Below are 27,901 nucleotides of genomic sequence, written 5' to 3'. Positions count from 1 at the left end.
TGCTCTTCCCTCTCCCCACCAGCAACCCCCGGGGGGTGCGGGTTGTTGGCTGTATCGTAATCGCAGCAGCCCTTTGTTTCGCCACCCACACTTCCGTTTCACATTTCTCCGGCACTCGCGATTCCGCACGCACGCACTTCCTTCGGCGTGGGGTGCATTAATGCACGAGAAGCGCGCGCTATCACCTTCTTCTTCTTCCTCTTAGCACCAAAACAAACAATAAATGATAATAGACCCACCGCCGTGTATGTGTGTATGGGGGGGTGGGGGTGGATGGTGTGGAAAATGTCTTTTTAAACTGCACCGCTATGTAATCGCACGCACTCCACCATCGGCTTGATGCCTAGACCATTCGCGGCTGCATACGGCAGATGAAGAATTATGCACGTACGCGTTGCACACAAACGCACGTACACGCGCACACACACAAATACACTCTCTTTCTCTCGCCCGCACACTTTTGGTCGTTTTCCCTTCACTCTCTCTCGCTTTTTCTTTTTCTTCTCTCTTTTTCTCTCACACTTGCTCTCTTTTTCTCTCACTTCACCACTCTCGGCTGGAGGCACGTGTGTGCTCGTGTTGTTAAATCACCTGGCACCGGGGCACACTTTACACAACACAAATACGCACACCCTGCGGATGGGAAGCAATTAGAAATAAGCAACAGCAACAGCAAAAAATACATGTTACGCTTGCACCATGATGATGGTTTTGTTTCGGAAAAAAGGCCACCAAATTACGACTTAAACCTAGCACTGGCTCGTGTTGTTATGGGAGCGATTTTCCTCGGTTCGTGTTCATTTTACGGCTCATAACAGACGCACACAGACGCACGGAGTTGGCACCAGAGGACAGTACTACACCACGCGCGAACACACACTCTCACGTAGTCCTTGCACGCGTTGTGTTTGAACGATTTTCCGGCTCTGGCACCGGCAAGCTCACAGCAAGGACACGATCTGAAATAGAGAGAGAGGAAGCAATAGAGAAAGAGAGCATGAATACGATGAAATCACACCGATAGACAAATGAGAATGAGAAGAAAAGCCAGCAGGTGGGGTGACGTGGAAAGCCAACAGAGTGACAACTAGATCGAGTACGAGTATGCAAAGATCAAACGAAATTCAATCTGAATCGGAAAGCCTCATTCGATTCCTGGCGGGTGGTTTCATGGATGTATGGAATCTCATCATCGCTCATCGCCGCTGGTATCTACCCTAGAGTAGGTGGTCCTTTACCCCAGCCGGAACTGCATGCAAGCAAATCCTGACCATCATTACGTTCCGCCGACGCGAGTCTGCCGTGGCACAATCCCAGTCATCTGGACATAAGCCACAGCTTGCAATTGGTATTATTCTCTGACCTGGCCCATAATTCTGGGTAATCTGAAAACAATTACCCGGTAATGAAGAAACAGAAGGTCAAGAACCAGAGAATATGGACGGAAAGCGAATAGCGCCAGTGAAAAATCGAAATTTACTTGGTAACGGTGGCACGGTGCCAGCAAAAGAAGCTGCTCGGTTGTTCTCGGGACGAGTTTATATTTCCAACTTTTGTACAGATAAAGCAGAGTTGTAAGGACATATAGTAACGAAGAGAGAGAGAGAGAGAGTGAGAGAGAGATAATGAACCTTCCTCAAAGAAAGAGACTGAGGAAAACAGCGTCTACTCTCTAACGCTATCGGACCAAAGCCTCGTGGCTGTTTATTGCAGTCGGTACACTTTCCTAAAACCAATTAGCCTTGTTATGGAACCTTTTCAACGTGGCGCCACAATCAAAACGCACCCCACACACCTCTAGGGATGAATCGATTAAACAAACGGCACATCATCGTCATCATCGACGTTGACAATCGTTAGGATTCGTTGTGTCATTGTACGTTTTCCAGCCAGAGCCGCCGCCGCTCTCGATGCTGACTTTCATTTAAATTTAATTACAACCTTCACAACCATATTGTTGCGACGCGAAATCATCGTTCGACTTAGCGAACGCCAATATTGCCTCATGTCACGACACGAAGCTGACTGAAAGTGAAAAAAAAATAATCGGAAAATCATCACAAGCACTTAAAACCGATGAACGGAGACAGATAAAGGCCAACGGTAAAACGGAACTCGTCTGCGAACTCAGTGGAAACGTGCAACCACCAACGGCAGGTACTAGCGGCGAGAACACGAATGTAGAATTCGAGCCATATCGCATCGATGTCCTTGCCTTTGCTGTTCCTTTTCCGTGAAGCTTTGGCAAACATCATCAGACGACTCTTGAGGCAGCATTGTCTCTCAATGGAGCCGATATTTCATTCCATACGCGCGATTCTCGCCCTTTACCATCCTTCAATGCTCTCCACGTCATTTTGCTACCCCCACGCGCCCGTCGCTCCTACGCCAATAACGCCCACTCCTCAAACATACGAGAGCAATAGCTCCTTAGTAATAAATTTTACCACATTCCACACGCCACCAAAAATCAACCGTTAGCTTTTTCCCCCCTGTTTTCTTCTCCTTCCTGCGCAAGGAAAACTCATCGCTCTGGAGTACGTGTATGTGTCTGTGCGTTCTGCTCCGACGTTTCTTCAATCGCAAGCGATAGAGAACATGCAGAAACAGGAGCACGACCGTCGTACGGGGAAAAGCCAGTGCGGTATCCTTGAACGAAAGCTTTTAAGCAAATCGACAAAGACGGCATCGTAAAAATTCACCACCATCGTCGACGCGGTCATAACTTGCCGTCCTACCAGCCCTTTGCCCGCGAAGGACCAAGGTTTTCCGCACCATCCATCAAATACGCTTTTCATCGGAAACCCCCACCGTGTGTGTGTCGTCTGCCCCGTGTTCCGATGCACAATTTGTGCGCCGGAGATGGGGAGCTCATCAATCAGCAAGGAAAGTTTAAAAAGCTCCCGTCTGCGCGTCAGCACCGTTACTGGCTGCCGGAACAGGACGACGATTCAACTAGCCAGCGGAAAAACGTTTTGTATCCCACCCACCACAGCAAGGCGCCTCCTGTGGGAAATGTTCTATTCGCCGTTGACGATGGATGAAGTTCGCTTGAATCGGTTCCGTGGGTTTAAGGCAGAAATCCAGCGCAATATTGAATTCTTCATAGTTTTAAATGCCGAAAACGGCAATCGTGACAATATTCGAAAACGAGCTCAAACGAAGGGTTTCCGAATGGTTCGTAGCTTATGGAAACGACGCCGGGTCATTTTTGCTAGTAAAATGGCATCTTTATGTGCGTGATGCCCCATTTCGGAGGTGAAACGCAACAGGTCTGTCCCGTGGTCGATTCTTTCTTTCGAACATATTGGGAACGGATCGATTTTTGAACGCTCAGAGCAAGTAATATCCAGAGGAAACAATTTTTGGACATAAAAATAAATGTTTCGCTACAAACGCCAACAAACAAGTGGAGGTTTGTTACAACGATTTAATTGCAGCGCAAGTTCATTCAACGATTGAGCTTTATTTTACCTAGAACGAATACAAAAAACTCATAAAACACGCTTAAAAATGTTTTCAAAAATATCTCCAACTCCTCAGAAAAAAAAACAGGCTTTATTTGCCCCGTTTGCAAGCACGACCGTGCGCTCGGCGACCTCGCGATAGTCAGCAAAAATTGTCCACGGTGGAATAAGTTATTCCATTTCCGGCCAGTTCTATGTTCGCAAAAAAAAAGGAACAACAAAATCAACAACTCAGCCACCGAAAGTCGTGGGCAAGCGCGCATAAAAGTTGGAAAAGTTAAAATAAGACCCGGGCTAGGATGAATTGCTAGAGCCGAAAGGGCTGCGTGTGGTGGGACCGTTGCACGTTCATTACAACCGAAAGCCCCCTTTTGTATGGGCACATTTTTCATCCAGCTTTTTTCACCCGTGCGCGCTTCACCATTTTTCATCGCAACCTCTCGGGGACGGATGGGTGGGTTTGCTGTGCCCGACACCCAGTGCCTATGGCTTTTCCGGAATGCAGGACGAACACCACCAACGGGAGCAGCTACAGCTCGCTTCGGTAGCTGATTGGTGAGTGGGTTTAAATTTTGATAATTATAGCTATTAATTTCTATCGTTTCCTGTGGATTGAATCATAAAAATCACCTCACATTACCGCAAATATTTGGCTATACATACACGAACAAAATGCACCAAACAGAGGCCTCTTTTTAAAGCTGTAAGGACTTAAAATGAAACAAAAAAAAATCATACTCCAATGTTTCGCTTCAGAGGTTAGACATTTGAAGAAGCAAAGTGGAACCTTCCAAAAAAGCATAAACCAAAACGCGTGTGAAGCAACAACAACAAAAAACTGCCCCATCCGTAAAAGAACGCACTCCACACACCGGTTTCGACCGGACTTGGCAATCAGCATGGGAAACGATGACGATGATGCTTGAGCGCGTTTTCGCAATGTATGCTCACCGAAAGTAGGTTGTTGTGCGGTAGCCCATCATCGGTGCCATCGTTTTCGAGCGCAACCTCAACCGACCATGGAGCGAAATGAAGTAAAAAGAGGACGAACAAAAAACCCTCAAAAGCGTTTCATTTGAAGACCCCGAGCCCGGTGGCAGCGAGGGATCTTTCTCTCTATCTCGTTGGGTCCAGGCGAGGACTGGCATAAAGTGGATTAGAACCCAACCGTAGTCGGGTCGGCGAGGGAGTCGAAAGCAAACGAAGAAAAAAGCGGCAGCAAAAGCGAAAGAAAAGGAAAAGCGTACCATTTTCAATCGCCATCATCCCAACCACCGAACCGGTTGGTGGGGGTTCAGACAACAGTTAAATACATACTCTCGCGGACGCGGTACCGTAATAAACGGTAAGAATCGCGTTGATTCTGCTTTCGCTCCGAGGGTAGAAAGAAAAAAAAGGCTAGCCCATAAGAAATAACGGATTCCGAACGCTTTCCACGGCGGAATCGGCAAGATTAGAGTCGATTTGATGCGCCAAAAAGCGCCACTGCCAGTCAATCGCAAGGAAAGGGCAAAACTAACTCGTCGGATGCCCCCTGGCTGGGAGCCCTTTCCACGCGAGCAGGAACGCAGGGGAGACACCGACCGTTGTCTTGGAAAGGATTACGGCACCAACCGCCCGAAGGGCTGAAGGGAGAGCCACATTCCAGCCACCGTTGGGTGGCGGAAGATAATTTAATTGAGATGCTATCGCACAACCCCCCGGGTTCACTTTTGCCCGATCGAGTGAAAGTGAATGTCAATAAAGCGCCGATAAACGGGCGGTGATAGCGCGGACGGATTGCTGGACGGGTTTTTCTTTCTGTCGCCCTTTTTTCTTCCACAGCCAGTCCTGCGTGGCCGCCCCCTTCGGTTCGTAATTATCGCACAATGAATGTTAATCAGAGAATCAGAGATTATCATACATTAGGGATCTACTACGGGTTAGAGCACTTTAACGGATACAAAGAATCGAACGGAACGCAAAAGGGCGGCAAACAATAAACCCTAGAATGCAACCGAAATTGGAATTTAATTACTCCAACCTGAATGAGGGTGATACGAGACAGGGGATCAATTACCCTTAGTCCCCGCCGCCGGTCCGTGGCTATACGCGAACCATACACGCTCGAATCGCGTAGATTCTTGAGGGCTTACGGCTCATTTTCTCTCCATTTTCCCGGCACACTGCTGTCCAGCATAAATGGATTAGCTCGGGTTCGCATTTGGCCGAGGGTGGCAAGCATAGCGACAGCATAATCCGCGCGTTTATCCTGTTATCCGGATTTGGTACGGTATGCAGCCAACACAATTTCCCGCTGCTCGGTGGTGTGCGTGAGACAGTGCTGCGTCGATAAACCATATCAAAAATTCACTCTGAAAAATGGACGCATTGTAGTACCCCTCACCAAAGAAAGCTATTTTCCCCTCATCGAAAAATCGCCAATTAATAAAATACCACCCCCTAAAACGCAGTGAGGGTGGTGGATGGGTTTCGAGCAGAAAATCGCTACAATGGCATGGTACCCGTCCGCACGAACGGAAACTTTTTCTGGCCCACCGTGGTGGCCCGTGCCGTGCCGGGCCAAAAATAGAAAATATTTTCGAAAGCAGAAACCCGTCGCCGAGACGGGCCGTGATGATATTAGTCACACACAAATCGCAACACCAATCACCCTCTGGGGGGAGGAAAAAAGTAAAACAAAATAGCTTCAGAAAAAAGTCACACACATACACACCACCATCCGTTCGGACTAGTGCCTACCACCCCCATAAAGCCGTGCAGCAACAGTCGCGAAAACAAAAAAATAAACCACGCGAGGTCAGGCCGCCTTTTGCATGCACAAGAAGGGAAGAAGTGCACTTAAAATCTGTCTGTGAGCAGGCGCGACGCGGCACGATTTCTTCTACGACCTCTTTTCTGCGAGTCCTCGCCCCTCCCTTCACGCTTCACCCCCCCCCCCCCCCTCCCTGTCACCTGGGAGGGATGAAAGGGGGAGGTGGTGACACACAAGGCCGCCACGGTCGAGAGTGAAAGGAATGCAACTTTTCGCTATCACAGCACGTGAACGTATGTGTGTGTGAGTGTGTGTGTGCGCGCACCCACGCGTGTGTATGTGCGTGAGGAACGGGGTGGGAGGGATGCAAAAACATACCCCCAGCACCAGCCACCGCCCGATCGAACCCACCACAACCCGTGAGGCGCTCACATTTTGCAGACGCTCGAAAGAAACTGCGCGCAATGGGACACACGAATCTCGTGGGAGAAAGTGTGAAATCGAATCGGGGCAAAGAAGTGACGAAAGAAATACTGCAGAACTGATTTGGGAGCTGCGACCACCACCAAAGGAGCCGGACGGCGTGCTCCAGATTGGCACTTCGTTGCGTTCTGGTGTTTGAGTTAACGCCTCAATGGAGTGGTTCCCATCTGCGGCGTGATTAAACGCAACCCATTTATTATTGTGCATTTTTTTTTGCGACTAATTGAGCAGCGATACGACTCTAAACGAGATGATATATTTATGGGCACATTTATGAACGTAAGTTGAGTGTAATTAAACTCATTTGCGCAGAAGTTCTTAGGGTTTTTTTTATTTAAACATGATAACCAATGTCATGGAAAAAAAAAACTTGAAAAATAGCATAAATCAAACTAAAGTCACATTATGTCACATTTGATTGAAACTGTAAATTGCTTTCACAAACAAGTATCAAATTTGGTGATTATTTCACTCACAACTGCGAGATTTCTACGCCGTACGGTGTTCGATAACTATACTGAATACTTGTTTCTACTTGACATGCGAAATGGACTTCTCAAAGATATTTTACGCGGTCAGTAGTAAAATCGATTGAAACAGTAACGTTGGCGCCCGCTAAGATAAGCATTCGACGACATACGAAAACGGGCGACACCATTACAACCGCGCCTTTCCTCATCCCTTCCCGTGTCGCTTTTCCCTCCCACGCCATTACCACCCCACACACTTCTGGCCATCTTTTCCAGCGCAATAAATGATTTGATGATAAGCGCTTGGAACAACGAAAAAAGTGAAACGTTGTGAAATCTCCAAGCGCCCCCTCTCCCCCCCCCCCTCCCCCTCACCACGCTACGAGTACCACACCACACCTTTCGGACCACTTCTTATCGGTTTCGCTTTCGCAAACGCCTTCCGCAGGGCAGTGTTTGAAATCACGACAAATATCGATGTTTTTGGGTGGTTTCGATTTTGCAGCTTTTTTTGCTGCTTTCCCTACACACACACACACTCACCGCGAGCAGCTTTTCTTCCGCTGGTCCGAACGTTTGTTCCTTAAAACCACGCGCACAGCATAGCGGCATCCGAACGGTCCGAGAACAACAAGCCACCCACCACCACCTGCTGCGACACACAAAGTGGTGAAATGTTTCCCTTGGCAACACACACTAACACACGCGCGCCGCTAAAAATAGGCCCCAAAAAAAAGCGGCGACAGAGAACAAGGGATGGGGCCCAGTGACCCTCTGGGAGCAAGAGCAAGAAACCGCGGGGGTGGTGGTAAATGCGATCAAGAAAAATTTGGCCTTTTTGCCGGCCGGCCGGTCTTTTTTTTTTTTGGTGCACTAGCAACTCCCACCCCTGCGCGATTGCCTTCCTTTGCAGGCACACTCACTACGATTGTACGCTCTTGCGAAAGACGTTGGTTCATTTGTGAGAAGAGCAAAAATAAGTCAAAAAAATCAGCTGCTCCCGATCGGAATCGCCGGTGCGCGACGGACTGTTTCCCTAGCTAGAATCATGGCAATTTATTGGTTTAGGATTGGGTGCCAATTTCGAACGCACGGTAGGAAAACGTTCTCCATGTCGCTGCAGCAAACGCAAAGGGGGTCGTTTCATTGCAGCGCCCACAGTTGATTTTTCGTTGCGGTTAAGAGCATTTACACGAATGAAGAAAAGAAAATCATCCCGAAGCGCTCACGCAAGAAACATCAAAGGCCGGTTTCTAGTTTATGTCAACTCCAGTTATGCCAAGGATACCGTGAAAATTGCTAAAAATGTACAGAACCTTGAACATGCTGGAAGGTAGAAAAAAAAACCGACCTAGAGAATGACAAACATTTAAAATGCTTTTTAATTTATTTTTAACAACTTTATTATCAAACCAAAACCTATGCCGCTATTTGATTTGATAAATTTGCTAAATGTAAACCGTCTAAAGCATTTAAAATACTTTTCATTTGACAGTTTTATTATCAAACCAAAACGTATCCCAATTAATTTGATTAATTAGCTAAATTTAAAATCATCTCAATTCGCCTCACACAAAGTACGCTTACTGAACAACTGCAACCGGTGTGCTACCACAAATATGCATTTCCAGAATTCCCCGGCGTCATCTCAGCGTGCTTTTCTCATCTGCAACCGCGTGTGCGGGATGCCATAATTCCATAAAACGATAATTCGATCATAAATGTCTGATCGGGACCATTCGAGGGGCGAGCTGTTGTACACAAAAAAAAAACACTCCGGAAACCCCGATGCAGCAACGCTCGCGCCAAGGAATGCGCACCGAGAAGCCAACTGTTGCTGCTGCCACACCAGAGAGTCCTCCCGGACCAGAGGAGGGTGTGTTTCGCGAGATCGAGAGCAGTGAAAAACGCGCCCGGCAATCCGCAAACGCCTGCAAACCGGCTCGCGTGCAATTCGCAACCACAAGAGACTCGCCGGGGTGACGGTTTTTACGACCGATTAACGACCGTACTTATTTCCTTCTCTCATCCTGCTGCAGCTTCGGTAGACTCGTCACCGGCGCAATCCGATACCGAGGCGAGAGGTGCAAGCATTTCCCACGGGAGCATCATGCCCGGCGTTGCATCCTCCGTCATTATGTGCTCTCAAATCACCCCCACACGCGCACACAACGACGCCTTAAATTCCCTCGTACAAGCGGCCGGGTTCGGCATGCAACAAAGTTGCAACCATTGAACCGTAACCAGCGCCGAGAACGTCGTCGCGTCGGGTCAAAAGGGAATGCATTTAAATGGTCGTAAAATATAATGCACTCAATGCGGCATTGGTGGCAGAGGGTTTTGAGAAGTAAAGCAGTGAGTATTCGTGCATGCTCCGCAAACGCAACCAAAACAAAACGAGAATCTACGGACACACAAAAAGAAAAAGAAGTCACATACAATCGAATGCCTTCCACATGGGTTCGTCGGCACAAGACACCGCGACGGCAGCTGCCACAACTGTCGTGCTGTTTATTCAAATGTTCACTCCTTCGCAGCTACTGCCGCACGTTGTTCAAGTGGCGCACGAGGGGGAAGGCACATTCACAGGACGCAGCAATGACAAGTGGCAGAGAAGCGCATCTTGGGGGTGGCAGAAAAGTCAAGTTAGCTCGAACCGTCCGGTGGTGACGATTCCGGGTGAGCTGTAAAATTCCGTTCCGAAGCAGCACAATTGGACTATTTATTATGGGAGATTCGGTACGCTTTTAAGAGGATAGCGAGGAAGAGTGATCCCACGAGGTCCTGTTGATTTTACACGACCGCTGTAAAGGTCCGTGAGGAAGAGAATGCTCAAATTTTTACGATCACTCGTGTTCGGTGGAAATAATTGCTTCTGCCAGAATTATGTGACGAACGAGGCATAAACATTCATTCGCCACGGGACATTAAAATGCAACAATGGAAGCGAGCGTGTCTGATAAGAAGCCGAAAGTGCGCGAGTGATTTGTTGTAACTGACGGTTTTATTATTTCAATGTTGCCGTTGGCAGCACGACCAACTTTAAAGCAAACTAACTCCTAAACCTAAACTGCGGGGCAATGTAATTGTGTTTGATTTGATCTCGACAGTGCCCTTCAAACGCTGCGGCGATGTCGATCGGAATTATACAAAATTTGCGCGGAACTGGGTCATACTGCGAGCGAAGGAGCAGTAGAAGGGAAAAAGAAAATCAACAGCATACAAACACATGCACACGAACGCATGCAACCCATCTCCAAACAGAGCCTCCCCCCAGAGCAGTTTGACGAGCGTTTGATTGATCCATCAACTCCGCCGGTCACGAATATCATCATCGCTCTACCGCCATCAGCATAAAACACACCCTCCCGCGAAACCAAGCGCCAGCATAAAGGCCACCGCACGAATAGTTACATTTTTCGTTCGATCCTGCCGCCACTGCCGTTTGGGCGGTTCGATTGACCGGGATGGTACTGAACGGGAAAACCCCGGAGGGAAACTGACGCGCTGCTTCGATTATCGATCGGTCGAGCACACCCACCACCGTGGCACGCTGCACACAGAGAGACGAGAATGAGAGAAAGGTGCCGGGCACTGTATATGCAGCAGCATAAATTGCCTCCCGAATAGTGAGAAAATAGTCCCGCCGCAGCAAGCGAATTCATTCGCTCGTTTACGACACCACACACTGAGCCGGATCGCAGGGGGGTAGGTGGTTGTGGTGTGTGACGAGAGGGGAGCCAATATCAAATCATCATCCGTAACGTTTCAGGACGCCCGTTTCCCGGCCAGGAAGGGGTCGTCCCGCGCACTGGGACCGCGGCAACAAACAATGGGCATGAAAATCCATTCTTCTCGGCCACGGCTTTTCCGCCCTTTCGCGCGCGCTCGCGTTTACAATCGTTTCGCGATATTTTGCTATGCTTTTGCCATTTGTTCAATCGTGTGTGTGTGTGTTGCTTGGGAACGGAAATATGCAAACATCCTCCAAATTTGAAGCGGCTATGAGCGACAAAAAAAGTCCCCAGTCCGCTCGCGATCTGCGATGCATGCGCGTGCATAAGTTTGCGTCGTTTTGTTCATTTTTGCCCTTCGAACTTTGGCGAATGCAAAATCATCTTATATTCTTACCTCTCGTACGAGCTCGCTCATTCTCTGGCTCTATCATTCTGGTTTTATTTTGTTTTTATTGCTAGACTTAAAAAGGGATGAGTGCAGGGGAATATTTCTATCAACCATGTAACCTTCTGGGGAATATTTCTATCAACCATGTAACCTTCTGGAGAATATTTCCATCAACCATATGTATAATATGGCCACGATTAATACACATGGCAGGACACGTTGTTTCGTTCATCACCAACGATATAATTTATCTCGATTACAGCAAAGCTACCATCTCTATTTCATATTTAAATACTCTGCTTTATACACAATCCTTCAGCTGAATATCCTAAACCGCTTTCACCCTTGCTTTCATCATTTGTTAAAAAGCTTTTCTATCCCAAAGAGAGAACACTGGAGGTAACCATTCCCTACTGGACAGCCCCGCAGCAGCATAGGTCAACGAACGGCGTTTGCACGCGGGAGGAAGCAAAATGAGAGGACAAAAAAACGGATGCAGCTGAATCACTCCGAACGGGTCGGAGGCACGTATTGCCGCGATAGAATTTGTCGCCACACTCTTCCCAAACATGGCAACATGCTTTCCCAACATGTGGCACCAGCAGTGGAAACCGACGGCGACGGAACGGTACCCAAAATAAAGCAACAAGACAACCGCCACCGACGACGCAACGATGGAAAACCCGTCGTACGGGGAGGAGTTCCCGCCGGTCGCCTGCATCTAGTCCTGCGCAGTGTGTGTATCGAAATGATTAAAAACCAAGCAATTCGTTGCCCGTTGCCAGTCTCCAAAGCGCTCATGGGTCGCCATATGCACACGGGGGATACAGAATACGCGTGTCTGTTCAGTTGGTTTGCTCCCAAACATGGATGGAAATGGGTGCTGTTAGAATTAAGATGACGCATCTGTTGCCGGGAAGGAATGGGAGAAGGAGTGAGGGGAGATAGCAGCGTTGCAACAATATTCCAACAACGGATACGGAAGCTGTTCTAAAACGCGCCTCGAGAGTAGTGGGATGCTCGGGAAATTAAGGCAAATTAAAACACAGCCACGATGTCAAAAAAGCCATAGACGAGCCTTGGAGTGGAGAGTGGTTGTACGAGGGAGTAATTCCACCTACCGATAGAAAAGACGACCGAAATCATATGCATCTCTTATGTGAATAATGAAAAATGAATCTAAAAAAAATGATAGAAAACAACGAAAAGAACGAGAGAGAGAGAACGGCTGCTAAACCACACGCGCGAGAAAGTGAGAGTGAGCGTAATCTCCAAAAACAAAATCATAACAAAGAAAGTGAGGGCGTCCACCACGGGGTGGGTGGTGGGTGGTGAAGGAAAAACCGGCACGAGAGACGGAGACGAGCGAGAACGCACGAAAGTGGCTGCGGAAGCGCAACAGAGATGGCAAGACATATTATTTTCCCGATTCAGCATAACGCACGCGTCAACCGAAATTTCCCTCGCGCGTGCGACCATTTTCATCGCATCTCTTTCTCTCAATTTTCTCGTTCTCGCTTTCTCTTTCTCTCCCTCGCTCTGTCTCGCTCTCCCCTTGCAGCTTGTGGGGTCTTCACTTGCTAGCTATCAGCAACACCGAGAGCAACATTGGGAAGACAGTGCACATGGTTTGTACGAAAATAAATAAACGCGCCCGAACGGGTATGATTTTCCCGGCACCGTCAGACCTAGCAGGGTGGTTTGTGTTCTGAGTGGTGTCTGTGTGCGCGTTCAACCAGATTTCTGGTGCAACGTTAATGGGAAGACCCTTCTTCCACACCACACATTTGTGACTTCTCGTTGCACTGGCCTGTTTAACTGTGCCAGACACGGAAATGACCACGGGATCGCTTTTTTATACCACCAGTAAAGGCATGCATTTGTTTGTTATTTTTCTATTGATCCAACTTTTCATGGGAAACAATATTTAATTACAATTATATCAAGCTGATGTCAGGCGATACTTCATCTGTAACACGCCATCGTCTTCAACGCGTGTTGATTGTTTAGAATACTGTTCACCGAGATGATATGCATCATCACACGTGGAAATCATTTTGACAACTTTTAAGACGAAAAGATTTCCGCGAACTTGTCGACACGACTTTCTTCAGTTTTCCCCCCCAACGAACTTGCTCGAGAAAGTATGTTGTTCTTTTTTTTGCATTATTTTGTGTAACTCCCGAAAGCAAACATTCTTGCATGCCACCCCCTACATCATACAACCCGGTGCTCTCTCTTTCTTTTTTTTTCTCCCTCACTCAACCTATACTAGGAGACGCAAAACCAGTGCTGTGTTTATGTTGCGGGTGCGTGTGTGTAGCTGGAAACGCCGGTGGATCTTTTGTGACTTTTGACTTTTGGCTATTTTTGAGCTTCCGACAACCGGCGGGCGAAACAAAGCCAATTCCGTTACGTGGGTGAAAGCCGAAGTGAGCAAAAATAAAGGCGGATCCGGCAGCATAGCGCTATTATTAGCGCTATTCATAGTAAGCCCTCTCACCGTAGCAATTTTTATTTTCTTGCACTAATTTGTTTGGTGGGTAGCGATTCAGGGAAAATTATCCTCCAATATTGCCCTGGTTCATAGAAGAGCAATAAGTATATTACTTTTTCCTCGCGGAAGGGAGAGATACCACGTTCCAACAGAAGTGGCTCTTTGGGAAACGAATTCTCAAAATAAACATATTTACATTCTCTCGAAGTCGTTATCAAATTGCTAGCAAAAGAATGTACGGGGTCGAAAATTCTTTCATGGAACTTTATGGATCATAATAATTATTATGATTAATTTTGAAGCAATATAGCAAAATGATTTTGATAAAATACGAGCTACTAATTTTAACCCGAATTTAACTAGTATAACATGTCCAATTCATGGTTTTTACACATCAACAAATCCTTTTATACTTTTTATATCATGAAGCGTAAATGACGGCATCTTAAATCCACAAAAAACGTTTCATACACTTTCAAAAAGCGATTTTAAAAGATAAAAATTCGATATATCTCAATGTAAATAACTCATTTATAATGCCGACTGTTACTCATAACCGATAAATAAGGAGTTTCCAATACTATAACCAAATCTAAAAAAAATGTTAATGACGAACGGTGGCGTCGTACCATGTTGGTAAAGCTAGGCCACCGGTCCAAAACGGCAAAAAAATGAGCCAGCAAACAGTTTCCACCACCGTACGTCGTGGATCGGAATGTAAATTTCGCACAAATATGGCCAACTTGACCTCAAAACCATGCTCAACACCCCAGCTGCCATCACCAAAAGGCGCAGCCGAAAGGATCCAGTGGCGGATAAAAGGTGCAGTAAGCGAACGATGAATCATTGGGATTTTTTTTGCCGCTCCACTCACCCTCCATCCACACAGCCGATGACTCATCAATGTGCGCGAATATTCAAGAAAAATAAACCGGTGGTTGACGTTCGTAAACAAATACACCAGAATGCGCTAAACAACCCGGTTTATCGACCGATGATGCATTTCAACCACGTACGAACATGCATGCCCGGATCGGGTGGTTGCCTCCTCACCCGTTGAATCCTAGATCCCCCTTGGGTGGTGGTTATCAACGATTTAAATCGAATCAAGCACAAAATACGCCCATTAGGAACTGGCTACGTTGGACCCCGGGTGTTGTGTGGGAAATGCACAGTTGCGCTAGACCGCGAGTGGAAAACCCCACCCGCATTCATAATGTGGTGAAAAAATAGCCTCCTGAGGGTAATTAATCACACGCTGACCACTGGTCGTCCGCCAAAGCCTTGATCAGTGCTCTCGGTGGTGGCGTTGTGGCGATTTAGTTCAGATTCGCCCAGAAGCCTCGAACTCATCTGTCTCACGGCCACAACCGTGAGCTGCGAGCGCTGAAAGGAAGAGCAAAAGGTGGTGCTGCTCGTCGGTTAGGGTGGCAATGAGAACTTACCACCCGTTTAGAAGAAGAAACAAATGACCCTAGCTCCCACCCCTAACACAAGGGAGGGCAACATCGCTCACACACCAGCAGAAAAGCGACGGAAAACAACACCAAAAGCCACCTGCAAAGAAGTGGCACACTTCCATCGATACGAACGCCACGCATACCACGATGGCCCCAGTCGGAACACAAGAGGAGTAAGAAAAAGCGATGCAACAACGGCAATCCCCAACAACAACACTGAGTACAAGGCACACTCGAAGAGACCAGCATGCAAACTCACAAACAAACAAGTAAACTGGACGTTGTTGTGCGTATCGTTATTTTTTTTTCTTTTTCGTATCCCTGGTGTTCTTTCTCTTTGGCCGCCGAGAACCAACAAAAAAAACTGCACCCGCGGCTGCACTACGAACTGCTCGAAAAGGAGGGAAAATGGAACGATTTATTCATACCCTTAACCCTCCCGGTCGGCCTCATCCTCCACCCGAAAGGCATAGCTCTTCTCCGCCATAGCCAACCCCACTCGGTTGGAAGGCCTGTTGCTAACGTCTTGCTCCAAACATGGAACCGGAGCTTCGAAGGAAGCGCTATTTATCGCCGCTATTGCTCCACATCCTGCGGACGAACGAGCACGCACACGCGCTTGCTCTCGGTCGCACACAGCCAAACGAGGATGAGACATTTGAAGGCAACCGACCGGGATTGATTGATTAATGAGAACGCGATCGATTGATTGCTGTAAGGAAATCCAGCCGGAAAGCAATATCCTTCTACGGGCGCTTGCATAGAAACGTGACGCCTCTGATATGCTCTGCTTAAATTACGGAGCTTTTGGAAAATCATCTACATCGCCTTTAGAACCACAACCTATTAAGGACGACAAACGACACCCAAACGACCAACAAGAACTATTCATGAAAGCGTATATTCATCACCCCATGGTAGGAGGGGCCGCCAACGCTTGCTCGTACTCGATTGCACCACGTAATCATGTGCAACAGAAGCCACCCGAAAGGGAGCAGTAAGAAAGAGAGCGCATTTTAAGAGCGTCTCGCTGCAACTGCATGTATGATCATTGCTCACTGAGTCGCGCGATCGATCCGCTCACGGGTGCAAGCTCACTGCTCACCTCGCGATCTCACGACGTCACGCGAAAGATCGTCGAATCAAATTGATTTTGCTCACCTTGAACGTTTGCGTGTGGTGAGAGATTCGGTGCATGTTCACTGGCTCACTGGCTGCTCACGCTGTTGGGGCCTTCCGCATATACATGGCAGATGATCGACGACCGCATCAAGCAAAGTGAGCCAAAGCAGCTGTTTCTCACGTTGCGCTCGAGCACTGATCTTCCCCAGTGGCAGTCGATCGGTTGATCGGGTTTTTCGTGTTTGTGTGCGTGCGCGATCGATATAACTTGCCGCACATGATCGGCAAGGTGGAGCGCACACGGAGACTAGGCTTCTTTTTTTCTTTCTCACTCGTGCACAAGAAAAGCCCACAACGGTGAGGAAACCAGACGGCGCCTTCTCCACCGGCTGGTGGGTGTGCGTTTTGTGGTCGGTTTTAGGAGCAGCACCGCCTATACGTTTGCGTCATTGTTGGCTCGCACACAGCGACCCACGCAACACGCTGGGTGGGGGTTTTTCACGTTCCAACCACTCACTTCACAGTGTTGACGCACTCAGTACGGGCAAAGGGCTACAGTCACGTTCACAGGCTGATTACGATTGCGGGGTTATCACAATTAGAAAACGGCGATCGTGCGCTCGGGTGGCCACACGCACACACCACGCGCGCAGGTGTGTGGTGGTGGTTCTGTTGCGCCTCACGACACGCGAATTACGAGACCCGATTGCGCATTACATTTGGGGGTCGAACGAGGCACCAAGAGTTGCACAGCGCGATTCGGAAGCAAACACAACAACAATCGTCAACGAACAACAGAAAAAAAAACACACTCACAACAACCACACGCGGGGCGATAGATGAAGAAAACAACATCCCCTTTAACACACCCCGGTCATCACAACCACCAGTGCGCACACGTTGCATCTCGCATCATACAGGCCCCGTTTCGCTATCGATCGTTATTTAGAACGCACTTAGAAATGGGCTTTGGGTTGAGTTTTAAATCTAGCCCACTTCATTCCCTTAGCCTTCGCTTTTCTGGTCAAGGACTTTGATGCGCGGTTTTTCAGCATCACAACACACCACACTACGACATGCTGATGGCGACTTCACTTCATTTTCACACCAAACAACTAACCCAACCAGGCTTTTGCGATATGACGCACCGCGATTGGGAGGCATCTTTTTTCGCGATCATTTCAAGCAAAAACCTCACCAAACTAGTACGTCGCACATTCATTTTTTGATTGCTCTCAGCATCACAAGGATTTCGTGTTTGTGAGTGTGTGAGTTTCGAGCTCCGCTTCAACCACCACCCCTTGGGCACTTCCTTCAACTTACATCATCCCCATCAGCGACGCATCTCATTCTCACCGGGCCCCAAGGGCTCGCTCACACACGCAGCTCTCTCGCTCGCATTCTTCTCACTATGGGGCACGATGCAGAACTGGCGGTGGGGGAAAATTAACGATCGTGTCATACATTTGTGCATGGCAAAGGCGAACGTTGTGGTCATACGAAAACTGCAGCACATTTAGCACCACCCCCTATTGCCCCCTCCCATGTTGCTGATTTGTGTTTGAGACGTAAAAAAAAAGGAAAACTTCCCCTTTTCTGACACGCGCGTCTTGATGCGGTGCTCGCGTTTCCGAACGAGCCAATCACGGTAAGGAACGGAACAATGAAAATCATTCTGCTTCCGAAAAGGCTTTAAATGGCGTATCCTTATGGCTTACTTTGCGGGTCGTCCTTTTTTGCCGCATCCAGAGGAAGCATTGACGTAAAAGAACTGATTTCATGTCAAAGAGAAAAAAAGTGCACAATGCACCCATGCACATGCACCCTGGTACACGTTGCACCGAGGGCTCAAAAGTGCGACAGGCACGCATAGTTAGGGCACGTCGAAGCGAGACGTTTTCGCTACGCATGATTAGGTACAAATTGATTTCACAGTCAAGAGTTTAAAAATAAATAAATAAGCTCCAACAGCCGAACAGGAATCACGCACGGATGCAAACACCACTCGAAGGGCAGTAGAGCGCTTTGGGTCGGGCTTATGTGAGTAAAGAAAACAATCGATACGGGGTTTACTTAGTAGCGGAAAATGTGTGCTCTTTCGCTATCGCTGGACATGGAATGGCGACAATGTAGGATGTATGTTGTGAGTCAACGTAATATTGGATGGGTATTACGCAAACTTTAAAGCTAAGGCAAGGAAAGAACTATTGGATTATGGATACATAATGGTAAAGAGAAATCGAGCATGCTTGTTGCATGTCACTGATAAAAGCATTCAATATCTCCTTCGTAAAATTAACCAATGGGTTTTTTGGACAGTATTAAACGTCTGATCGAATCGTCAAACTGATCACACGTTTTTCGACCGAACCGTGTTCGATTGAGAGCAATTTTGCTCCATTCTTCCCGAGGGCTCGCTGGAGGACTAACCAAGAAAACACACATTTAGTGCTCGTTAACCAAACGAACGAACCCTAACGCTGGCAGTAACAGAAGCTGAACAGCTGTCAGACACACCTCAGACAGCGCTCGACCCAAAAAAAAACCCGCTCCGGTGCCTTTCCGACAGGAAGTGCTTTTCTCGAAGGGATATTACGTTCCATGGCCCTTGCTACGCACCATACATGCTCATGCTGTGCGGCCTTGCATCAGAATGTGTACACGCATGTGTGAGTGTGTTTTCCCACCAGCCCCCCCTTCGACGTTGTCCTTCGGGAGTGCATTTTTTTTTCAAACTCATTTCATGCCACCGGTTAGTGTTGTTGAAAATTGATCTTTGTGTCGTTGTTGTTGATTGCGTTGTCACGGGAGCAGTTCCAATTATTCACGAATTTGCGCACTTTTTGTAATGTCGGCGTGCGTAAGCCATTGTCGCGCATAAAACGGAGTGTCGGTGATTTGCGTGCGTGCCATTGGAAAAGAAAAACCGCACAAAAACAAAGGAAAAGCTAAGGGGCTACCAACAAACAAAAAAACAACAAATGCACGGCACCACACACACGGTCAACGATGACTGAAGGCAAAAGAGCACCACAACGTTACGAAACCCAGCAAAAAAACAGACTTTACCGACCGCGGTCTGTTTCGGTATCTGCCCTGCGGCTCCGGCCGTCTCTCGGACGCACCGCGATTCTCACTTCCTTCTCACCGCGTGAGCTGTGGATGAGAAGCTTGCGCTTGGTTCTCGAAAGGGCCCACACACAGCTGCTGCTGTTGCCGTGTGTGGAGCGTGGCGGGCCGCCTTCTTCTCGTTTGCCTTTCTGTCACGAGCACCCCCCTTCGGAGCACCCACCGAACGGGGGGGTGGGGATACCCCATCGCGAGCAAAGGAGACCAAACAACACACACCAAAAAAAAGAAAAACGTCTCCCATAAACCAGGCACACCAAACACACGCACACCGCGACGGATTCGTCGCGCGATCAGCCCCATTCTCGCGCGTACGTAAGTCTTGGGGCCGCTATAATTGGCTCTATCTCGTAGTGAGTGTTTCCCCTCCTCTGCTCCACCCGTTCCCACTCCACTGCGGCTCCCCACTAGACCTCCTCAATCGTACCAACTCATTACGACGAGCACGGACCAACACACTCTGCTTCCACGAGCTCGGCTACCTTTATCGTATTTTCCAACCCCCCCAAAAAGGCAACCCCGACCGTTCCCGCGACGACGTCTTCTCCGCTGCGGACGTTTTTCATCCCTCCGGAGGCGAGATGTTGTTTCCCTTTTGGGTCTCGCCAGACGAATCTTACGCCGCGACGGCGACCTGACGGATTGGCTGGTAGGTGGCCTCCACCGTGTCTTTGTTTTTCCCGATTTTTCTTGCTTTCGCCGTTGTCGTCGTGGTGTTTTCCATCCCCACCACCCACGGGCCGTTATTCACGAGTAAACTGAGCTAGTACAGCTTTCACCCGCCGTCGGAGGCTTGTGTCACACGTCGGCACGTTTCACGCCTCACGGCAGGGTACGGTAGGTACGTGTGTTTGAGGAGGAGGAGAAAGGTGGAGAGGGGCTGCAGCAGCCAAGCGAAGATACCAACAACAACAACAACAAATTACACAAAAACTGACCGAACTAATTCCGTGCGGCGCAACCGTTCGAACAAGTTTAAAAGCTCAATGAGGTAGAAAGCAAAATATGCAGCTTTCGGCCAGGAAAAAAAAAACATGCAGGTAAAATAAACGATAGCAATATAAAAAATAAAAACGAACTTCCAAACAGCTCCTCTCGCGGGCAGCAACAGTAAGTGGCGTACTTCTACAAATAGGCACACGCATGCATGGCATGCTTCGTAAGGAATGGCAATGAACACCGTATTCGCACGGTCCCATGCACATACACACGCGCGCAAACGCACATAAATATTAGCCTCCTCTTCTTCTAAATGTCAACCGCACAAGGACTTTTATGGGATTTCACAAAGTAATTTTTTTTTGTTGTATGTTTTTGACTCCCCTGCTCTCTTTCTCTGTCGCTCTTGCTGGCTCTTTCTGGCCCACGCGAGCATTGCATGCTCTTGTTTTTGTTGTCTCTTTCTTGCGATGTTGAGAAAAAGGACTATGCCGGCGCAACACACGGGCGAAAGGATGCCGATTTTTGCCGATGAAAATATAAGAGAATATACGTGCCATTGTGGGTTTGTATGTGTGTAACGCAACAATGTAACGTTTTCGAGTGAGCGACAGGCAGGCAGAGAAACCAAAAGGATACACAACATCCGCCGGACCAGTGGAGTGGGCTGGCAGTCTGATTGGACTTGGCCACTGTCGCGACCTGGCTTACATATGACTCACGGGTACACGCGAACCTCATTCGCATTATGCTGTAGCGGGCAGGTAGACTATTGGGCAGTACCATTACACCAAACAATACGCAATACTCCACAGACGGTTGATAATCGTTTTTGTCGGCCCTGCATGCATGCGTCGCCAGACCGATCTGGTGAAGGTACTTTCGAGAAGGTGCGAGTCGAGCGAGGGGGCCGGATTTGAATCAAAAATATACTGCTCTCAAAAAAAAAGAGCACAAACGTTGATAGTAACGATCACGGGCTGATGTGCGCGTACGGGTAGGGGAAGGTTGAAGTAACACGCAGGGTGACGGAGCCAGTTACAGCAGGCCGAATGGGAATTTCCGTCCTCACTACGCGCGATACGTACACGTTAGGGGTTTTCTCATTCACGATGGACATTTCATTTACCGTTTACTGCGTTCGTTTTGAATTTTCCTTTCGTGCCCGTAGCACCACACAAATTCACCGTTAAAACGTCTCGCAAGGATAAATCGTATCCTTCAGAATGCTATGCGAACGGATCACCTTTCCCTTCGTGCACTCTACGGTTGCGAACAGCCCCGTCACACAGTCATCTTCTTCGTCACGTTGCCATTGCCGCGGGCCGTGGTTGGAATCCGTCCGCCACTCATTACAAATTTCTTTCGTTCGCACTCGCCAGAGAGAATTTGGCCACCGTGTTCGTTCTCCCTGTCCCCGGAACCAACCGTATCTCAACGTCCACGGATGTCCTGGACAGCTGGCCACTTCCGACACGTACCGCGCACCCGTATTGCACCGCACCGTACCACTTTCAGTGGAAAAAATCACCTTAAACGGCCGCAATGAAAAATGTACAACACGCAAAGATCGCCATTTTATTTTCTTATTGCTTGTCTTTTTTGCTCTTCAGTGCCTGCTACTACTGCTGCGGCTCGTCGTCGTGGTCGCGCGTTTACCTTTCGCTCACATTCATCCTGCCATCTCTCTCGCACTCGCGCGCGCACATCTTCTTGTTTTACTCTCTCTTCTTCCGCGAGATTACAGCACGATATGGCATTTGACAACCGCCGTCTATACACTTTGTTTATAGCACATGAATCAGCGGTTCAACCATGACCACCGTGAGGGTTGCTTACCTGCTCTAAATGTTCATTCCAACGGCGATTCGCAGTTCCTGTGCGTTCTATCGTTTCTCATTACGAAAAGTAAATTCCTAACGGTTTACTATCAGTAACACAGAATTGATCAATATACGTTAGTGGCATTATTAGCCGTAACTATTTATGCTTCCATGGTAAACAGACTCAAAGCTATTCACAATTCAAACGTAAACTTCTCATACTTCTTTGATAAAATATAGCATATAAATGATCTTCAGGACGGCAATTGAAGATCGAAGCTACGAGATTGGACATCACCTTCTTCAAAATTTAACTCTTGAAGTATGTTACAAGAGTTTAAGACGTTCCAGAATTTGAACAATTCATTCGTCTTACAAGTTCCCGATGACGTCATGGTAGCGTCCTGCATAACGTTAAGTAGGAGTGAAAGAGATATTACACTGAAAGGAAACAATTTGATTTGGTTTGTTATAAAATCATTGCATAAATCTGTTAATTTACAATTCTCTTTCTTTCAAACTTCATTGTCCGTTCACTCAACTTTCTTCTTATACGTACAGCTTATCGATTTTGATCTTGTTATCTCGATTAATATTTTATTTCAATTGCCAAAAAATATCCTAACACTTCACGATCTCACCGCAACTATTTGTCGGGAAGTTCCTAGTTTTGCTACATTATGACGATTACTCTGTTGTTTTACAAGATGTATTTATCTTTCTCTTCTGTATTTCATTTACTTTTCGCTATCGATTTTGTTTACTTTCGCCATCTTCATTCGCTAAAAGTCAGTCCGGTTTAGCAGCGATGAAATGTTGTACTTACACGAGAACGTTCAGCGTGATTATTTAGTTGATTTGATTTAAAAATGAGGAAGCAAATACGGCTCGTAAGTTACGCTATAGAGCAATTTATGACGACGGTTTCGTACTTAAGAAAAAGAAGGCTAAAACAACTATACGTATGCTGCAACAAGACAATATTTCAGTGTCACACGTGCGTACTAATGAAATCTAACTTAAAATAATAAAAAAGGAAAAGGGAAAACTAACTGCTCTACGCTAATGCTAGAGTGCCGCTCTCCCATACAATATTTTGATGCTTTATTTTCCTGCCTCTTTACATTTTTTCATTACGATTTACCTTCATATAATCTAGCAGAAAGTATGTTGAACATGTAAACATTGAAAGAAGAAAACTAAGAGAGAAAACTCTTTCGAAAAAAAAGTGTTTATATATATACCATCCTTTACAGGATTTTCTATTGCAGTGTCGACTATTCATCGTATCTGTTGCTGTTCAGAGCCGTCAAGGAATTCTTCGCCCGATCCCCTTGCGACCTACGTACCTAAAAAATATTCTCATCATGCTCCTTATCCACTTTCGTAAAAACTGGACGAGCAATGCTCAAAACTAAACGGTTTCGCTTTTTATAGCCAATCAATATATTTGCATACATTTGCACAGATGTACATTGTTAAAAAATAGAAACTTCACACACATGGCAAAGAAACTTTAAAAATAAACACCCTAGCCAAATTTAAAGGCAGAAATAAGCTCCGGTAAAGTAGTAGCATCATTCGTAGGAAACAAAAACAGTAAAAAAACATTTTCTATCCCTGCCTTGAGCATAAACAACGGCTGCGATACCACCTTTTGGCTGTATACGCAGTGCTCGTCTCATACATGTCTTCTATCAAAATTGATCGAAAGTTCGATGTCAAACAAAAAAAAGCTACCAGTTCTCGGGAAGAAAATGTCCCCACGCATCAAACAACGGCCTGCGACGACAAAGGTGGTCGTACAAGGGATCTATCGTGGGAGATCTGGGCAGTGTCACAGCAGGACACATATACGTTTGAAAGTGCATGCTCTGTACATACTTCATCCTAAATGATGTCAACATTCCTCTAAGCGGTACTTTTCCCCACCTGTTATCGTTCTACTCGGCAGCGCTTGCACGGTGGCGTACGACGCCCTACGACGGTCGGCCATCCGGTCGCTGTTAAAACCGTGCCCGTACGTAAACGGCACTGGCGTCGTGCGATCCATAGCCAAGGCGTTTGGCGTGCTTGTAAACCTCGTTTGAAGCAGCCGTAATTGGTAGCGATTGTTCCAGGCCATCGGCCAGGCTCAGCGCCAGCTTCAGGTCCTTCTGCATGTGCTTCAATGCTTGATGGGTTGGAAATTCGCCCTTGATAATTGCTGTAACGAGTTTATGTTATATACTTAGATGCTAGCGTCCATTTCTTTTGCAAAAAGCTTTATTCACACATACCGTTGCCTTTTTGCAGCATCATCTCAGACGACATGTTAGTCAGCTCAAGCACCTCTAGCACGTCCTTCTGTTGCAATCCAGCACGGTCCGCTAACGTAGGTTAAACCAAACAGACAAGGCGTTCGTCATTTTTACCGTCCCTTCACACCTAACTTATCACACATTTGTGCCATATTGCAACACCTACCTAAAGCCATTGCTTCTGCAACGCCGGCCAGAGTAATACCAGAAATCATCTGCAGGACAAGATTCATCTTTGTCGCATTGCCAACATCGCCCAGGTAGAAGGAATTGCGCGAGATAGCTTCGAAACAGCTTTGACATTCCTCGAACAACAGCCGATCGCCACTTGCCAGAATGATAAGTGTACCCTCTTCCGCTTGTGTTTTAGAGCCTTGTATCTAGAGGGATGAGCCGTTATGAATTAACGATACAATCACGTGTAATAAATATATAGGATTGTAAGACTTTTGTATCTGGTATGATTCTAATAAATTTCTCACTTACTTGTGCTTCCAAATAACGGCCTCCTTTGGAGATGATTGCTTCGTTAATGTCGTTGGACGTTTCAGGATCGACGCCGGTCATCTCGACATAGCCCTTGCCAGCTAAAGTCGCCGACATGACTCCACAATTTCCGAACACCATCTGGGCCCAAATAAAAATAACAATACAATTTCGATTATTCTAGCAATGCTTATCGGACTTATCGACCGGGCTGGGTAACATACATCCTTGGCCACCTGCGGGTCCGACACGCACGAATACGTGACGTCCGTCATTTCCACCACGTCGGACGGTGTTTCCGCCACCTGGGCTCCGACCTCCTGGAACTTGCGGCATTTGTTGGCGCTCCGGTTCCAGACTACAACGGAGTGGCCGGATTTGATAAGATTTTTCACGATCCCACAACCCATAACGCCCAGCCCGAGAAAGCCGAACTTCAGCTCCGATGCCTTGATGTTGCGCGATTGGACCGCATTCGAAACGCTCGACATGTCGATCTCGGGTGTGGCTGGCCGGTTGACGGTCATCGGACGGTTCAACAGATGCGTAACCGGGGCGTTGCGTCGAACCGGGCTCGAGTAACTGTCGATATCCAGCGAGGACAGTTCCGAATCGTTCAACAACTTCTTCTTGCGCTTTGGAGAAGGCGTACCGGTTGTGCTATCGTCCAAGGCGGTAGCTTTCGTCTTATTACCGATCGAGCGTACTTTCGTGACCGACGTCTGTTGGGCGAAAATAGAAAACAAAAATACTGCTCTTAGAACACAGGCGGTAGGCGAACGCAAGTTCGAGAGGAAGGTTCTACAGACGCTATATATACGCGATTTCTTTAACCGGCCAAATGTAAATGTAGGAAAACAGAGGGAATACAATTTTCATAACCAAAAAAAGTAATAATCGTTCACACACCACCTTGTCCACGTTCAACTTGATTGGCAACGAGGCACGTACTTTCTTCTTGGCCGACTTCTTCACCAGCGGTGTGGAGACGTCGTCCACCGACTCCAGGGCAGCTGGAGTGGACGTGTTGTTGACCGCCGGCGAGTCCTCGGCGCCACTTTCCTCCGTACCACTTGTGGTACCACCCTCGCGCAATCTGTTAAACTCCTCGTCCGGATCCGGGCGATTGGCAGCTTCATTTTCTCCAACGAACAGCGGCTGAAATTTCTACAATACCACAAGCAAACACACAAACCCCACAAATTAGATTGTTACTACATTCAATGCTGGAGCTATCCATAGTAGCTAGCCGAGGATAGCGGGTAGGTCTTCTCATTACCTCGGGATTCACACGGAATTCTTCGATCTGTTTCAGCGCCTCTTTGAACTGAGCTGTTTTGCAAGAGTTTAGCAGCGACTCTTTGAACTCCAGATATGGTTTTATTTGCGTTTCCTCGATCCAGGCGCTAAAACGGAAGCATTGGAAAAGTGTAAATTACGCTATCTGGTTCACAAGTACTCCTGTGTCGATTACGCTTACTAATTGTTGGATCCGAAAAAGAAGATGCACTTCACCGGGTTATTCTTTTTGACAGCGATTTTACGCAACTCTGCTGGTGGAACCGAGATGCGGCCGGGCCAGGGTGAGAATCCCTTCATTTTAGCCCTGTATGAGCGATGGCGGACGAGCATTCACATAGATCGACAGGAAAACAATCAAAATATTAGTATCCATGGCATAAAAGTAAAAAAAAATAACTAAAAACAAACCACCCCTCAATTGAGGTTATGTTGTCTATTCTCCCGCTTCTTTCGCAGCGACGTCGCCGCGAGCGGTGGAAAATGCAATCAACATCACATTCACAGGCGCACGCACACACGCGACAACGCGGTGCCGTCGCTAGGCGCCCCATTTCCCAGCCCCGCCACATACGGATCAAAACATCATTTTTCTCCGACACGGGGCGAGAAATGGCACGAAATCACACAACAAACCGACCCACCACACCGTGGAAAACTCACCAAACAAGATCATTCACCGCGTAACCCGTACTGTCGGACATTTTTGTTTGTTTTTGGGCTCCCGCTGCTTGGAAAAAAATGCACCGCCTGCTACTACACCACCGCACTCAAGGGCTTCTGCTTGTCAAAGGGCTGCCTTTGCTGGACTCGGCACTATTCGACGTATGCCCGCGCGGTAACGCACTTTTCACACGCACACACTCTCCAGATTAAGCCGAACCCGATAAGCAGACGCCAAGCCTGTGACACGACGTTGATGATGGCGCGGAACGGCTGGGAAAACTGGCGGGCGCACTTAATGCGGTAATTATGCGCGCAGCTTCGTCAATGTACCCGCAGAACTAACGCTTCGCTGGCGAGCTATCGAAAAACGGACCCACTCCGACGGCACGGTTGCAATTGCTAAGTGTTGTTGAAAAACGACCGCGCGTCACTTTCGTCACAGCGGATGCGTGTGTTTGCGCTTCGTTCATATATGGTGGTCCTAGCTGTGCTTCGAGCTCTTCGCACGCACACCGGCACGCCTAGCGCACCGGACGTCAGGTTTGTGAGAGAGTGAGAGAGAGAGAGAGAGAGTGAGCAGGCGCAACGGAACGATGGCTACCACCGCTTGCTTGCGTACAAAACAGCAGCGAAAAGCACTTCTTTGGCGGAATGTATCACTGAGAAAAACCGACCGCAGCCACCCACAATTTAGTCTGTTTGATGCACTTTCTTCTGACCGTTGATCGTCACAAATATTTGCAGCTAAATCTCGGCTTGTCAAACCTCTTGCAGTCTTTTCTTTGGTGGCGTATCTCACAGAATGCGTGCCGACCGCAATCGGTTCGAAGTGATAATAAAATGGCGGTTGTTATGATTGAGGAGAGCAAAAACTTCAGCA

The 27,901-nt window shown here is 47.6% G+C and overlaps 1 protein-coding gene and 1 long non-coding RNA gene across 2 annotated transcripts; both read right to left on the bottom strand.

The window, feature by feature from the left end:
* Positions 1 to 435: 435 nt before the first annotated feature.
* On the bottom strand, positions 436 to 22,094 carry LOC128722682 (uncharacterized). Its single transcript, XR_008410806.1, has 2 exons — positions 21,979 to 22,094; positions 436 to 633 (listed from the first exon to the last, which is right to left on the bottom strand). It is a non-coding gene; the product is annotated as an uncharacterized LOC128722682 (long non-coding RNA).
* Positions 22,095 to 22,859: 765 nt separating this feature from the next.
* LOC128723110 (cytokine-like nuclear factor N-PAC) lies at positions 22,860 to 27,059 on the bottom strand. Its single transcript, XM_053816819.1, has 9 exons — positions 27,019 to 27,059; positions 26,537 to 26,662; positions 26,336 to 26,462; positions 25,966 to 26,223; positions 25,281 to 25,778; positions 25,057 to 25,197; positions 24,737 to 24,950; positions 24,550 to 24,639; positions 22,860 to 24,476 (listed from the first exon to the last, which is right to left on the bottom strand). Exons 1-9 carry the CDS (start codon positions 27,057 to 27,059, stop codon positions 24,277 to 24,279), a joined length of 1,695 nt encoding a protein of 564 aa, XP_053672794.1. The 3' UTR covers positions 22,860 to 24,276.
* Positions 27,060 to 27,901: the final 842 nt, after the last annotated feature.

Source organism: Anopheles nili, chromosome 3 (assembly GCF_943737925.1).
Source record: "Anopheles nili chromosome 3, idAnoNiliSN_F5_01, whole genome shotgun sequence".
In the NCBI taxonomy this organism is placed as follows: Eukaryota; Metazoa; Arthropoda; class Insecta; order Diptera; family Culicidae; genus Anopheles; species Anopheles nili.
The sequence above is the reverse complement of the archived record's forward strand: the minus strand, read 5'-3'. Positions and strand labels throughout refer to the sequence as shown.

Bases quoted from the DNA above. Each gene is read 5' to 3' on its own strand.
- LOC128723110 (XM_053816819.1), bottom strand. From the start codon at position 27,059: ATGTCCGACAGTACGGGTTACGCGGTGAATGATCTTGTTTG. The intron at 25,198-25,280 runs GTATGTTACCCA...ATTTGGGCCCAG, and splicing joins ACCCGCAGGTGGCCAAGGAT to ATGGTGTTCGGAAATTGTGG. The intron at 24,951-25,056 runs GTAAGTGAGAAA...TCATCCCTCTAG, and splicing joins GCCGTTATTTGGAAGCACAA to ATACAAGGCTCTAAAACACA.